General features: G+C 52.2%; 2 protein-coding genes across 10 annotated transcripts in view; one reads left to right on the top strand and one right to left on the bottom strand.

Annotated features, from left to right (window-relative positions):
• Positions 1 to 3,991, top strand: part of TMPRSS2 (transmembrane serine protease 2) — a 40,338-nt gene extending 36,347 nt beyond the window's left edge. For all 7 annotated transcript variants that reach the window (XM_082458810.1, XM_082458813.1, XM_082458815.1 and 4 more), the window contains exons 12-14: positions 409 to 551; positions 979 to 1,131; positions 2,457 to 3,991. In XM_082458810.1, the coding sequence (XP_082314936.1) occupies positions 409 to 551; positions 979 to 1,131; positions 2,457 to 2,468 (308 nt within the window). In that variant the 3' untranslated portion in view covers positions 2,469 to 3,991. The remainder of the gene's footprint in view (positions 1 to 408; positions 552 to 978; positions 1,132 to 2,456) is intronic.
• Positions 3,992 to 7,761: 3,770 nt separating this feature from the next.
• LOC309660378 (interferon-induced GTP-binding protein Mx1-like) overlaps positions 7,762 to 14,486 on the bottom strand; it is a 30,223-nt gene continuing 23,498 nt past the window's right edge. For 2 of the 3 annotated variants that reach the window (XM_082460967.1, XM_082460969.1), the window contains 3 exons: positions 14,180 to 14,256; positions 12,619 to 12,861; positions 7,762 to 8,405 (listed from right to left, as the gene is read on the bottom strand). In XM_082460967.1, the coding sequence (XP_082317093.1) occupies positions 8,175 to 8,405; positions 12,619 to 12,861; positions 14,180 to 14,256 (551 nt within the window). In that variant the 3' untranslated portion in view covers positions 7,762 to 8,174. The remainder of the gene's footprint in view (positions 8,406 to 12,618; positions 12,862 to 14,179; positions 14,257 to 14,486) is intronic. The other variant, XM_082460968.1, reaches the window with a different exon arrangement.

The following is a 14,486-nucleotide window of genomic DNA, read 5'->3' as shown; positions in this document are numbered from 1 at the left end:
CTAGGAAGTTTCCGCCTGCCGGGAGCCGAGGGCGGGTGGTCAGAGTGGAGGATCGTGTGGGGTTGAGGACGGCCAGGTGTTTGAGGTGGAGACACAGGGCCCCTCAGGTGGCCCTGGGAACGGTCCAGAGAAGAGGGAGCAATGGAGGAGGAAAACTGATCCCAGGGAACCAAGTGGCGGGGTGACGGGAGAGCATGACTCTAGGACACAGGTGGGGCTCCCCAGCCCCAGAGGCAGGCAGTCTGCCCCAAAACCAAATCTGGAGCCGCTTTAAACACAGGCCCCAGCAGCTGGAAGATACCCCGGTGCCCCAGGAGCCGGTATGGGAGGAGGGACGTGGGGGGTCTCTCCATGCCCCCGGGAGGGAGTCCAGGCTCCCTGGGAAAGCCAGGCCGTCCTCTGTGGCAGGGAAAACCTCGGATGGGCTGAACGCGGCGATGGTGCAGCTCATCGAGCCCTGGCGGTGCGGCAGCAAGCAAGTGTACGGCGATCTCATCACGCCGGCCATGATCTGCGCGGGGTACCTGCAGGGAACCGTCGACTCCTGCCAGGTGATGACCAGCTTGTGTTCGGCCTCTGGGCCTTGCCTACCTCCCACGGGGCCCGTGAGGAGCGCCTTCTCCCCGACCTGGGGCCCGGGGGGTGGCCGTGGGAAGTGACGGCCATGGACGGTGCGAAAGCCCTGGTACCGCCAACAATGCACGCCGCTGCTTCCTCCGGAAGGCGCTGTGTGGTCCAAGTGTCAGTGCCACAGAAATAAGTATTTTGACTATTTAAAAGTATGGACAGCCATTTATTTGGTAACTATTAACTGATGCAGACTAAAATCCGTCGCTGGTACAGTCTCTTTGGGGGATTATATTACTATCACCTCGTTGGAGGAGACCTGCAGACCCTCCCATTACCCCCACCTCCTTGCCCTCTGTGATGTACGGCTTGTGGTTTCACTTCTGCTCTGCAACCTGCTGTGTCCCCCAGGGTGACAGCGGAGGCCCTCTGGTCACTCTGAAGAGCAGCATCTGGTGGCTGATCGGGGACACGAGCTGGGGGTCTGGCTGTGCTAAGGCTTACCGACCGGGAGTGTACGGAAATGTGACCGTGTTTACAGACTGGATTTATCAACAAATGAGGGTAACTTTCCCGTCCTCCTGAGTGGGTTCTCTGACTCGCTGTGTCAAAGCCTAGGAGGTGCGGTCCCCGTGCCAGGTGGCATCCCCTCCCCCACTGTCCAGGGCCCACCACTGGTGTTTGGATGAAAACGTCTGGGGTTCAGCTTTGCAGGGTCCAGAGCTGACTGTGATGGGCTTCCTTGTGCTCTGCTGACCACGCTTAGTTCTGGCTCAGGTGGTTCTGTTTACCCACCCAGGCGTCACTGAATCAAACTTCTGGTGATGGGCAGAGAGCAGGGAGAGGCAGGTCAGCCAGCCGTGACTCTGCCCTGTCCTTTTCTGGGCTATCGAGTACGCCCTGGGGCGGGGGAGCAGCTGGGGTTCTCTGGTACAAGGAGAGGTGGTGAGGAGGGGAAAGATCCCAGGGGATCCCGGGGACCCTGCCACCTCAGGCTCCCGGTCTGGACTGCGATGCATAACGGAGCCCAGCCCTCGGGCTCTGCCTGGATCCTGGGTGAGGACCAGATGTCTGTCCATCGCACGGGCCTCGGGACTGGCAGAGCTCCCAGATTTCGGCTCCTTCTAGGGGTAGGCTCCTGGTGGAAGAAAAAGTTCTATTCTGTCCGCTCTCAAGTCTCCAAAGGTACCCAGGTGCAGAACCAGAGGGCATTGCCCAATAAGGTCCAGCCTGCATCTCCCGAGAGTGAAACCGTAGGACCTAACACCTTCAAGTGGCCATGGGGCCCATCCAGTCCCCGCCCCACAAAGGGCCGAGTGCTGGAAATAGATGACCCCCTCTGACCCGTGGGGGGCTATGTGGTGGAGGGAAGCTGGGGGGCTGCGGTGGGGCTGGGAGGAGAAGGCAGCCCGGACCCCTTGAGGGAGGTGAGCCAGGCCAAGGGGAGACTGTCCCTCCAGGATGAGAGAGCAAACGGGCAAGGTGTGTTAAGGTACTGCCGGTGGCTCAGCACGGCCAGAGCGGGGAGCGAGAGGGCTGGGTAGCAGCAGAGAAAGTGGGGTGGAAAGCAGGACTAATTAGACACTCGACGTCTTGCAGTGGCTCAGGTCACGCGCGGTTTGCCCAGAGAGGCCTGCGTCCCAGCTGTGCTGAACGATTGGATCCCTGCACACCCCGTTCCCCCTTATGCCTCAGGGCCTTTGCGCATGCTGTCCTCCACTGTCAGCCTAACCCCTTGACCTTCATGCTGTAGAAAAACAATATCCCTTTGCCTTATTAAGCTTACTCATTGCTGTATAAGGACCTCACGTGCATTTAGGGGAAAAAATAATTTTCTACCTTTGTTTGTCTCAAGAAAATAACATCGTTTCTTTTTCCTTTTTGAACAGGCAAACAGCTAATCCATACAGCCTGGGTCCTTGACACCATTCCACAAGAAAACGAAGGGGCTGATTTTTAATCGCCGTGCAAAATTATTTTTAGAAATGACTCCCAGGTCCTTTTGTTTTTATTAAATAGTGAACCTATCTGCCTTTGGCACGCTCCACAGTTCTCTGCAGGCCACGTGGCCTCCCCCACCCTGGGCCCACACTCCCGGGCCCCTCGTCCAACAGGGGAGGCCCAGCTGGGTGTGGGCATGCAGGGCCAGTGCAGAGAAGAGGGAAAGGGTCTGTCCCACGGGGACCTCCCTTCCAAGCCCCACTCCAGGGGCCCCTCTTGGATGCACATGGGGCTGCTGACTTCTCAGCTGTTGGACGGCTTGAGACGGGAAGGGAGGAAGCCAGGTAGAACCTGCAGGGGCCACCTTCTGGGGCCATAGCCAGTGAGGGCCACTTGGGGTAGCCCCAGGGCCTGTCTCCCCATGAGGGATTTTGCTGATCATTTTTTAGTGCCTTCTTAGCAGCCCTGGAAGGTGGCTGGAAATAAAGGGACCAGCCCTTCATGGGTGATGACTTGATAGCCACTTGTCAGGGCACTGAAACCTTTTTTCCTTCTTGGTGGGGGTGGTGAGGGTGTAGACGGAGCCCTCAGAGCAGATGTGTTCAGTGCTGAGCACTGCTGGGGCAGGGGGCCCCTGCCTGTTGGGTGGGGCTCTGTCCAGGGAGACCAGCCTTACCCCATGTCTCCATCCTGTCCCTCTCCCCGGAGACTGTGCTACGCCCCACCCCCTACTGTGGTCCCCACCCCGAGTGGCGTGCCTGCTGACCCTCTTAAGTCCTGCTAATCACATGGAAATTGAGGTGACCCAGGGCAATCAGGGATGCCGATTAAAGATACACTGTTTCCTGTAAAGTTTCTACATGTTACTACCTCAGTGCTCATGGAATCTGGGCCATGATCCTCTAAGTAGCTCTACACTTGGCTCTCTGAAACTACTGTTGTCTTTGCCTGTGTGAACAGCAGCGGACCTGAGCTGCTTTTACAAAGTGCCTGGCTCCGAGTTTAATGCTCTATAAATGACACGCTAAAGCACAGCATCTGTGCTTGTGACAAAGGAGAGAGAGGAGTGTGTTGGACTCCCTGTGGCCCCTTCCAGCCCCTAAAGTTTCCCTGGAGGGAAGGTCACGTTTCAGTTGCCAAGTGTGAAGCATAAACGCAGGGCCGTGAGGTTCTGACCCCCTCAGACACAGTGGTGTTTCCAAGAACAAACGGAGTGATTCTGTGCTGGGACTTAACCTCGGAACGGAAGGCTGTACGATCCACTCGCAGGATGCTCGGGCAGCAGCAACCGCAGGGACCGTCCTCACGTGCCTGCTCCCCGAGGCGGATTTTAAAAAGCATTGTCATGGTGAGAAGGCGCTCCTTCTTTAGTGCTTCTCTTAATTTATGTGACCACTGTTTGTCTTCTGTTTTGTATCTTTTTTAAACTGTAAAATTCAAGTGTGAAAAATTGTACAAATAAATTATGCATTCTTTTTCCAAACGTGTGTTGAGGCTCTGGCGATGTGTGGCCACCGCGAGCCAATCTGCGTTACCTTGTAGGGCCAGGATGTTGGAGCAGCTGCTGCGTGGTGGGGCGGGTCTGAGGCGGGGGTGGGAGAGGGGTCTGAGGCCGGGGGGAGGGGGTGGGTCTGAGGCGGGGTGGGGGGGGAGGGGTGGGTCTGAGGTGGGGGGGGAAGGGGGCAGGTCTGAGGCCCGGGGGGAGGGGGTGGGTGCTGGGCGGATGTGGTCTTCTGGTCGCCCTGCCAGCCCCCCGGCCTGTCCTGTAGGAGGTGACCCCTGGTGAGCTCCTGAATGGGCATCGCCTGTACCTCCCACTTCTCCCAGATTCAGACCCCGAGACCCAATTCTCTTCTAGAACTCTCTGCCCAGTGTCCCAAGAGTTTTCAGAACCTGCCTTCCCAAACATGAGTCTAGCATCTCTTCCTCTAAAGCTGTCTTCCTAAAATCCCCGTGAGCTCACGGTGGGAGAGCTGCTTCCTTAACTAGCAAGCATCTCCGTCCCTGGAGTTGTGACCACAAGTGGGAGAGAGAGATTGGGTAAATGTTTTCCTGCCTGGAACAAGAACCCATCCTCATTCTTCAAATTCTCCAAATCCAGCAGGTCCCAAAAGGTAACAGGTGATTGGAGAAAATGGCCATTGTCTTCATCATGTCAATTTGTGTTAAAATTATGGAAAAACTTGTAATTAAAAAAGAAAAGCACATGTTTTTGTTAGATAACGTTCAAAAATACAGTTGATTCTTGTTACTCGTGGCAATTATGTTGTACAAAGTCATCGCAAACCCTGAATTAGTGAATATTGAATCATGGCTCCTAAGGGACAAATAGGGGCAGGTGCCTGCCAGCCACTGGTCTTTGTCAACCCATCACTACATAACCTTGCTCAGTACGTGTTTGTTTAAAGACACCTTATGGGTATATATTGTTGGTTCGTTAACATTGAACTTATGGCCAACAGCCCTAAAACTCACTCCGGAAGGATGCTTCTCCACAGGGCACGGCCCAGCCTTCCTGCACTTAGCACACTAGACAGCTCTTTCCCACTCTGCTTGGGGCCATTTCAAAAGTACGAAAATGCTAAAAAAACACTGCACTGAATAGACTGAAAATGATACTTCTTTACAGTCTGAGCTGAAACTCATTCAGCAACTCAAATTTTTTGCCCCTCTGCCCCTGTCCACAAGTGCTGCTAGTGTTGATTTTGGGGGGAACCGATACATTTTAGCAAGTAGGTGAATCCACCCATAAGGGATCTGCAAATAATAAAGATTGTATACCTCAAAACGTCCATGTGGGCAAGGCAGTTGACATTCTCTCCAGTCATATTTTTCATTTTGGAGTCCCCTCGTGAATGGTTTTACTTTTGGATGAGGCTGATTTCACCTAAAAAGTCCAGCCAGAACGCTGAAAATATTGATATTTTTGTACTTAAACCTTTATAAAAGACATAGGTTAGATTTGCTTAATATAAATTAACCCAAAATAGTAATTAAAGTGGAAACGAGTATTAATGAAAGTGCGGAATCTGTGTTGATCATTTTGTGGCTTCTTGCAGCTGGGGCAGTAGGTGAGTTCGCAGCGTGGAAAATGAATGAACTTTGATTCACTTCTTGCTGAGCTGTTATGGAGGTCGGGGTACAGTCCTACCTTAAACTCAGGTCCCTGGTCTGTTCTCAGCTCCTTCTCTCTGGTTCTCCTGTGGTTTCCCTGACCTGGCTCTGATTTCAGAGACTTTTTCCTTATGACCAAGGCTTCACCCTGGAACCTGACTTTGTAAAGAGCCACACACACACACACACCCCTGGTTGAAGTCAAATCCTTTGCTGCTTTGGACACAGAGAAGGTGATGTGGCACAGGCCAGAGCTCTTCTCCCAATGCACCCAGTGTTTTAAGGGCTGCGATTTATGCTACTTCCAAAGTAACACTTAAAACATTCACTGTTGTACCAGCTACCTCATTTTAAATGAATTAACCCCATAAACATGGGTGTTTGAGCCATTGCGTTGCTGTGATTAAAGAACCTGAACTTACAATCCCCTGAAAATCCACTGACCCATTTGAATCCACTGAAGGTGAGTGGATTCAAGGTCAGTGCCCCTTTTGCTGCTTTTATGGCTACCTGGTGGATGATTTGCCCCTGGGACTGGATTCCTTTCCTCCCAAACAAAAACTGACCATGGGGACTTTTCTGGCTGGCTGGCTGCTTCTGTCTTTGCTTTCTGCTCCAGAAGGAGAGAAATAAAGGGAGGTGCTCCATACCATCTTAGAAAATAGGCACCCAGCAAGTCATTTGGACAAGTGCCCAGCATCTCCTATGCCCACTCCACCCCTCACAGCATTTAGTAAGCACCTGCAGACCCTGCATTCTGGAAAACGGAGCCTTCCTACTTCGGTCAGCTCAATGTTATCTGGCCCCTCTCCTTGCTCTGCTCCAGACTCAGCCCCATCCTATGGGATCAACTGAAGCCCAGGCTTGCCTGGAGGGAGGGACCATGAGTGGGTATCATTGCTATTCTAGTATATTCTGCACAGGTTGATGGACCTTCAAGCCGATGCTGTAGAGCAGGCAGCAGACTCTGGAGATGCAGGTTCTGATTCCGGTGGTGGCCCTCATGGGTGGAGATGGGAGATGGAGGATGGCGGGGGCAGTTCAACCCCTTGCCGGAGCCTCTCCGCCCTCTGAGTGAAGGAATCACACAGAGTGAACTCCAGGGCTGTCTCTCCCTGAGTCCTGAACAGGTGAGAGGAGAGACAGTGTACTTCTCCCCTATCGATGGCTGGTCGGAACACGCCTGAGGGATTCCTGGACACCTGGGTTCTTTCTGGGTAAAAGGAAAGTGATTACGAGCACCTTGTGAGTCCCCAGCAGGCTTGCTCCCTGGGGAAATTCCCGTTCTCTGGAGCACGTACTATCAGCTTTCTTCCTCCACGCAGTCTAGGAATGTCCAGGAAAACCGTAGCAACAGCAAAGAAGAACCCTTGGCAACACACCTCTGATTCTGGTCCCTTGTTGGTGTTGGAGCAGTTACTCGGTCCAGCCACGAGGGGGCGCCAGCCTCCAAGTGTCCAGAGCATCCCCTCTCGTACATGAATTTTCATATTGTCCCAAAGCACTGAGGATCACAGAGTCCCGAGTGTCAGAAGGGCCCTGGGATGGGGGTGCGGGTGCGGTGGGGGCTGGGTGGGAGGGGACAGTGTAGCTAGTCCACCTCCCCCTACAAGCGGTTGTCCCGCTGGGCCTGGGAGTGGACAGCTCGTGAGATAGCCACTCCCTTTCTGGCGGGGTGTCTGTGCGAGTCCCCAGCCCTGCCCAGTGCAAGGAGGACAGTCAGGACCGTGCTGTGCTCCTTCTGGGCAACTCACGGTTAACCGTCTACCTTCTCTGCCCCCCAGACCTGCACTTGCCTGTAAGACCCCACTGGGTGGGCAGTGACCTCTCTGGACTTGGGCTTTTTACCTTTCAGCCTCATGCCAGGTGGCCAGCGATTTAGCAGACTGGACACTTGATCAGCACATGTTATAAACAACGAACGCCGACTGCTTCCCATGCTGTCCCATTTCTTTAACTGTATTCCCCGTTTCCCTTCAGCCTCTCATAAGTAACCGACCACATTCCTCTGTTCAACTGTTCGTCGTGACCTGATCCAGCACGGAGGGAAGCGGTAGTGCCCACCGACCGCTCCACGCGTTCTCGCCTGCTGTCATCGTCAGACTTCTCCCCCCAAATAAAGAAGGTGTCAGAGAAATGTCTGGTCGAAACGAGTTTATTACAAATCAAAGAAATAGGCTTCTATGTGCACTCACACACGTGGCACTAATGCCCCTAAAACGTCGGGTGTGAAAGGCTATTACAGAAACTGGAATGACCCTTTTAGGATGCTGTGTGGGCATCGGTAACTGCTGAAGTGATGGAGAGAGTTCAGGGAAAAGGCAGGGCAGGCGTGGACCCTCTATGTAAGTCGCTTGATGCTTGAAGCCAGCGTGCCCATCACAGCTTCTTACTAGGTCGTCATGCGCTAACAGCAGGGATGATGGCCGCAGTCTGACTACTAACCACTGGAGCAACCGTGAAATGGTCAGCGAATGACGCGAGGCTGGCAGGGAGAGATGCCGGTCGTCCGCTCCCTGGAGACCCCGGGGAGGGACGGCGGGAGGGCGGGCTCAGCCGGGGAACTTGGCGAGCCGGCGCCGAGCCCGGGTCAGCCGCTCCAGCCGTTCCCTCAGGAACTTCCTCCTGTCGCTGGTGTCGCTGCGCTCCTTCAGCAGCCAGTCGTACTCGTTCTTGCTCTGCAGCAGCTGCAGCATGCCCTTCTGCAGCTGCCCGCCGAACGTCTTGAGCATGAAGAACTGGATGATCAAGGGGATGTGCCCGGAGATGCGGGTGCTGACCTCCTGGCAGGAAGGGAGGGGCAGTTCACAGGAGGGTGAGGGGCTGCGGCCGCCCGGAGACCCTGACGTCACCGCGGAGCCCCGGCATGGACGAGCCCTGGCGGGCGCAAGCTCCCCACCTGGGTTTCAAAGGCACCCTCGTCCTCTGTGCTCCAGGCGGCACCGCGTCGGGGGCCAACCCCGAGCCTGGGCTCCCACCAGCCTCTCCTGACCACTAAGTGCTTACTTCTGATGCAAGAGGGTAAAATGTGTTCTAGAAAGGTAAATGGGCAGACTGAGTACAAAAACTACATTTTTAAGTTATTTACAACTCTGCCCCAAAGATTTTTATAACCTTTTAGGCTAAAATTATTTAGCAGAAAAGGAGCTGGGCTATCAAAAGCCACGGAGGGAGCTCTCTGAGTTCTAGGCACGTTGAAAGTTCGTTTCAACCTTCCTTTCTCCCTCTCTGTAACTGAGCAGGTCCCTATGGGGTCCTGGGACAATAGCCCCTCCTCACCCTACCCATGTCCTCTGCTTGCCCTTTGTCTATAAAAAAAAAAAAAAAGTATCCAAAGAATAAATTTAATCAGAGAAATGAAAAAAGGCAGCAACAAAGGAAAACAGTCAAGCAAAAGAAAATAATAATAGTTTAGCCATTAAACAAAGTCAAGGACCTTTAGTTCTTCCTCAAGGGCTACAGACAATGTTCTGTGCCATGTCCTCTAAGCTGCTTTACAGATACTAAAACCCCCGCCAGGTAAAAGAAGTTAATTATATGCTGCCCGCAATCACGTAGACCCCAGATTGGTTGGAACCAGAGGGTTGATGACGTTGACTCCTGGTGATCTCACCACCAGCCAATCAGAGGAATGTCCACGAGCTCATCACGCATCTCACAACCCTCCCTTTAGCACATAACCCTTCCTCTTTTCCCTATACAATCTCCAAACAAAACCTGGAAAATGGGGAATTGGTTCTTTGGGCCATGAGTCCACCTTCTCCCCAGGATTGCTGGCTTCCTGAATAAAGCTGTCTTTCATTTTACCCAATACTCGTCTCTCAGTACTGGATTCTTGAGCAATGAGAAGCAGAACCTGAGTTGGGTAACATCACCACACCCCACCTGTTAGTGCAAAGTTTCTCCTTCCTAAGATAAGTTGATCTCTCAACAAGCTGATATATACTGGTACTGTAGCAAGTTCTGCGACATCTCTGTGCTTCAGTTTCCTTCTCTATAGTATGAGCACCTGGCCTCATGGGAAGGCTGAAAAGATTACATGAGCTAAAAATAAAAGTTTAGAAAGATGCCAGGCGTGGAGCAAGCACTCAGGGTATGTGAGTGGAGGGAATCAGTGAGATGGAGCTGGAACACACGCTCCGTGCCCCAGGATGAGAGCAGGTGAGGGATGGGACGGCCAGTGTCACCAATGCAGGGTGGGAGAGGAGGGACAGGCAGATGGAGGTATTCCAGGGGGATGCTGGGGCCAAGAAACCGACGTCTGATGTTGGAGAATGGACACCAGCTGAAAGGAAGGGCTGGTCTGTCTGACCGACAAAACCACACACCCGAACAGCTTTTGAGAGTCTGGTATGAACACGGCTGCAAAAGTCATTTTCCCATTGTCCTGGAGATCATCCAAATCATCCCTAGTTTTGGTGAAGTAGGAGATGGGTAACGTTCAGCCTGTGACCCACGTGTAACAGAAGCAGGGGTGGTCAGGCAGAGCCACAGAGGGGGAGGGGAGCAGCATGGGTCAGACAGGGAAGGAGAGGGAAAGCCTTTCCTGCCGGGGAGCTACCTGGTGAGCACAGTAGCCCAGTGAGCAGGGCTGGTGCAGAGTTCTTCCTGACCAAGTGGGTGTGGGGAGCTGAGGTGGTGGGCCACACAGAGAATCACACAGAAGGGCCACGTTGGCATGAGACCATCTCTTGGTAGCTGAGAGGAAATTTCTGAGTAGTGAAAATCAGCTCCCCTGGACCTCTCCCCTGGGCCCTTTCCCCAGGGACACTGTGCAAATCATTGCCCCAGGGAAATCCAACACACTTCATGATGGGTGTGCCAGGGAGGGTAACAGCTCCAAAGATGTCCCTGTCCTAATCGCAGACTCTGCAAACGTGTTCCTTTACATGGCAAAGGCGAGCTGAAGTTGTTGATGGAACTAAGATTGCTAAGCAGCTGATGTTAAGAGAGGGAGTCATCCCAGAGAGTCTGGCGGGCCCAGTGCAAAAGAGGGAAGCAGGCAGGAGGGTCAGGGGCAGACGTGAGTCTGGCAGAAGGGTGGAGGGATGCAACACGGCTGGCGGCCTTAGAAGATGGAGGAAGAGGACACGAGCCAAGGAATGTGGGCAGCCTCTAGAAGCTGGACGAGGCAGAGAAAGAGATTCTCCCCTAGAACCTCGAGAAGGCACACAGCCCGCTGACACATTGACTTTAGCCAGTGAGGGTCATACTTAATAGGAAAAGTGGGGTTCTCATTAAAGTCAGAGACAAGGCAAGGCTGTCTGTTGGCTCACTATCGTTTCGAGTTGCATTGAAGGGACCAGATGAGGCGAGAAAAGTTTGAAGTATAAAACTGGAAAGAGGAGGGAGAGGGTGAAGCCACCACTATTTGCAGAGGGATGAGTGTCCACTAGGGAAACTCAGGAGAATCATCTGTAAAACTACCACAAACAATAAGAGAATCAGTACGGTTAACAGGTATAAGACAATATACAGAAATCGTATCTACTAACAACAAACAGAAGATATAATGGAAGAAAAGGCTCGTTTCCGGGAGGGACAAAGTCGAGAAAAGATGTAGGAATAAACTCCAGAAGTGCACACGATCTACACAAAGAGCACTTTAAAACACTTCTAAGGCCCCCAGAAAGGAGATCTTAAGAAGGAAAGACCCCTGATGTTCCTGAATAGGAAATTTAAAGTCACAAAGATGTCAGCTCTTCCAACGCAGACAGAAATTTTCCTGAGGAAGAAGGAATTCGGCCTGTGCTCAGCACTCTTCAGCTCCTACCCAGGAGTCTCCTGTCTGGCTTTCCTGATGGCTTGTCCTACACATCTTGGACTTGACCAGCCAGGCTCCACAATCATATAAGCCAATTCCTTTGTTTATATTCATCAATATAAAACAAGTGTTATCCTTTCTCCAGGTGTAACAGTCAGTTTCACGTGTCACCTTGGCCGGGCTGTAGACCCACTTATTCAATTGAACTCTCATCTAGGTATTACTGTGGAGGTATTTTGTAGATGTGGTTGATGGCTCCGATCAGTTGACTTGAAGTAAAGGAGATCATCCCCTAGAATGTGGGTGGGCCTCGCCCAATCAGTTGAAGGCCTTAACGTGTGCATGTGTTTCTGTGTGTGCGTGCACGTGCGTGCACGCGCATTACTCACTCTAAAAGGCTCTGCCAGGCAGGTGAGCAGATGAAGGGGGTTGAGCTTAGCTTCAGGAGAAGCCGAGGGGCACACAGGTGCCCCCGCCTTGCCCTTCACTGGCTTCACTCACACATCCTAGGGTCTGCAGGACACGGAGCTCCACCCTCAGTTTGAGCCTTGTTGCTCAGAGTGTATCCCCGTCCAGCAGCGTGGCATCCTCTGGGAGCCCGTCAGGAATGCAGAATCGTGCCCCACCTCAGACCCGCCACGCCCCACCTCTGCATTTCCACAGGATCCTGTACATGCACGAGCATGGTCAGTGTGAGAAGCTCCGCCCAAAGTGATGGAGACATCTGGTAAACCAGGAGACTGCCATTTGCTTTCCTGTCCAGACTTTCACATATCCCAAGGGCTCTGAGTTGGGCATCCTTCCCCAGGATGAATCTGATGGCCCTTCAAGTTATTTGAAATGGAGGGTAGCAACCAAAGTGCATGTCTCTGCGAGCAGCTTGTCTGTGGCCAGAGGCCGCCGTCTTCCAAAGCTGCGGGGAGGGGTTCACTCACACTCCTCACACTGAATATTCACAAGAACCCCGAGAGGAGGTACCACTTTATAGAGAAGAAAGCTAAGGCTCAGAGAGGTTAAGTAACTTGACCAGGGCCACACAGCCAGCCAAAACCAGATTCAAGTGGCTGTAAGTAACAACCCTTCTCTTCTCTCTGATCGAGTTGCTTCTACAGAGGCTTACCCAGGGCTGAAAGATGGAGCTGGCAGTCACCTTACAGTGACAAGACAGCAAAGAGGCACTCACAGAAAGGAAACAGATGAGAAGTGCCATTCTGAGGGGCTCGCAGACTCACCTGGTGGTAGGCGATCAGATGCTGAAAGATTTCTGCTATGGAGGGGTCTGAGAGGCTCTGTGGTTGGAAATGAGAGTTTGGCTTTTTGTTCTTTTCTTCTGCTGCCTCCTTCTCTCTGACCTTCTGTAACGCACGCCGATAAACCTGGTCCTGGCAGTAGACGATCTGCTCCATTTGAAAGTGTAGTCGGATCGATTTCTCAGCTTCCTTTTCTTGTTCTAATCTAATGTCTTCAATTTTGGACTATGGCAAAGGAGAAACACAAAATTTCCTTCTAGAAACAAATCACTGGGTCACAGGAAGAGAGGTCCTCTGCAAAGACCTCCACCAGCAAGTGCCAACTGGAAAAAAGCATGTGGCTTTGGAGCAGCGTCTTGTCCCTATGTCGGCTTATCTGGGCATGGGGAGGCGGGGTTCCCATTCCCAGCCAAGGGTCAGAATTTCCCAGGAAGCCTAAGCCACACATGTGAGCAGACCCTGCATCCCCAGAGCCTGGGAACCCGCATGGGCTCTGTTCTTGGGCCTGATCTCCAGCTTTTTCCTTTTCTCTTTTACACGTTTTTCCATCTGAGGAGGAGGAGTATTTTTCCACCAGAGAGCTCACAGGGAGAAGACGGAGACTAGATTTCAATCAGTCAAATTCCGTATGTTTCACATTCCTGGAGTTTAGAGAAACTGGCTGCCAGAAAGCCAGGGAGGAGACCCTTCACACAGAAAGTATCTGGACCCCCAGACTTCACTGAGTGCCACTGAGTGTGACGCACGATGCCAGGTGCAGTCCTAAACCTTCTCCTCTATGTTTCATTACAACCTCCTGCAGAAGGCATTCTTAGTCCCGTTCCGTGGATGAGAAGCCGGCGGCCCAGGCACGTTAAGTAGCCCCAAGATCTCTGGCTTGAGAAAGGCAGAGCCAGTCTTCCCATCTGTCCTGGGTCTCCATCCCCTCCATATTCATACATGGAAAGCCTAATCCTCAATAGGATGGCATTTGGAGGTGGGGTCTTTAGGAGGTCATCAGGTCATGAGGGTAGGGCCCTCACGAATGAATTGGTGCCCCTCTGAGAAAAGACATCAGGGAGCTGTCTCCCCCCGCCACCCATGGGAGGATACAGTGAGACGTCAGCCAGCACCTCGAGCTGGGATTTCCAGCCTCCTGGATGGTGAGAAGTAAATGTCTGCCGTGGTATTAGTTATGTAGCCCAAGCAGGACGAGGGGGAGCCCTTGTTCTGAGATTGGACAAGTCTTTTCCATTCGGCTTCCTCAATGAGTTTTGGGATTCAGGGCCATTTTCTTCAGATGTGACAGTGTTCCCCACTCACTACAGCTCTCTTTTGTTCCTGTGACTAAATATTTCCTTTCCGAATTCTCACTCTCTCGCTCCCTCTTACTGCCTTTAACCAGACATCACTGGTCAAATCGCTAGATTCACTATTGATCTTGATTATTTGCTCCTCCAAATACATAATAAAGGTTCAACAGTCTTAATGTAAGAAATCTATTTTCTAGTGTCAGGCTTACATTCTTTTTTTTTTTTTTTAAGTAACATCTGGTGGGTTTTACCTTGGCAGTTCTGTGGAGGTTGAAAAATTCATTAAAGTTTTTTTCTGAAACATCTGTGAAGGCAGCCCGGATTATATCTGGTGAAAGAAAAACAAAGAAGTCCAGTATTGCTAGAAGGATCCATGATCTTCACAGATTGTAAAAACTAAGAGGATAAAACAGCAGGAAACAGTTCCCTCCCTCCCCCCTCCCTCCCCTCCTCTCTTCTCACTGAAGGAGGAACGTGTGCTTTTTTGCTCAAAAACTCCCTGGAGGAACTTGAAAAGCTAAATGTTCCCTGGCATATTTACTTGACGTTTAAATTGTC

Source organism: Balaenoptera physalus (genome assembly GCF_965194825.1).
Source record: "Balaenoptera physalus genome assembly, chromosome: 4".
Lineage (NCBI taxonomy): Eukaryota > Metazoa > Chordata > Mammalia > Artiodactyla > Balaenopteridae > Balaenoptera > Balaenoptera physalus.
Note: the sequence above shows the minus strand (reverse complement) of the source record. Positions and strands in the feature narration are given on the sequence as shown.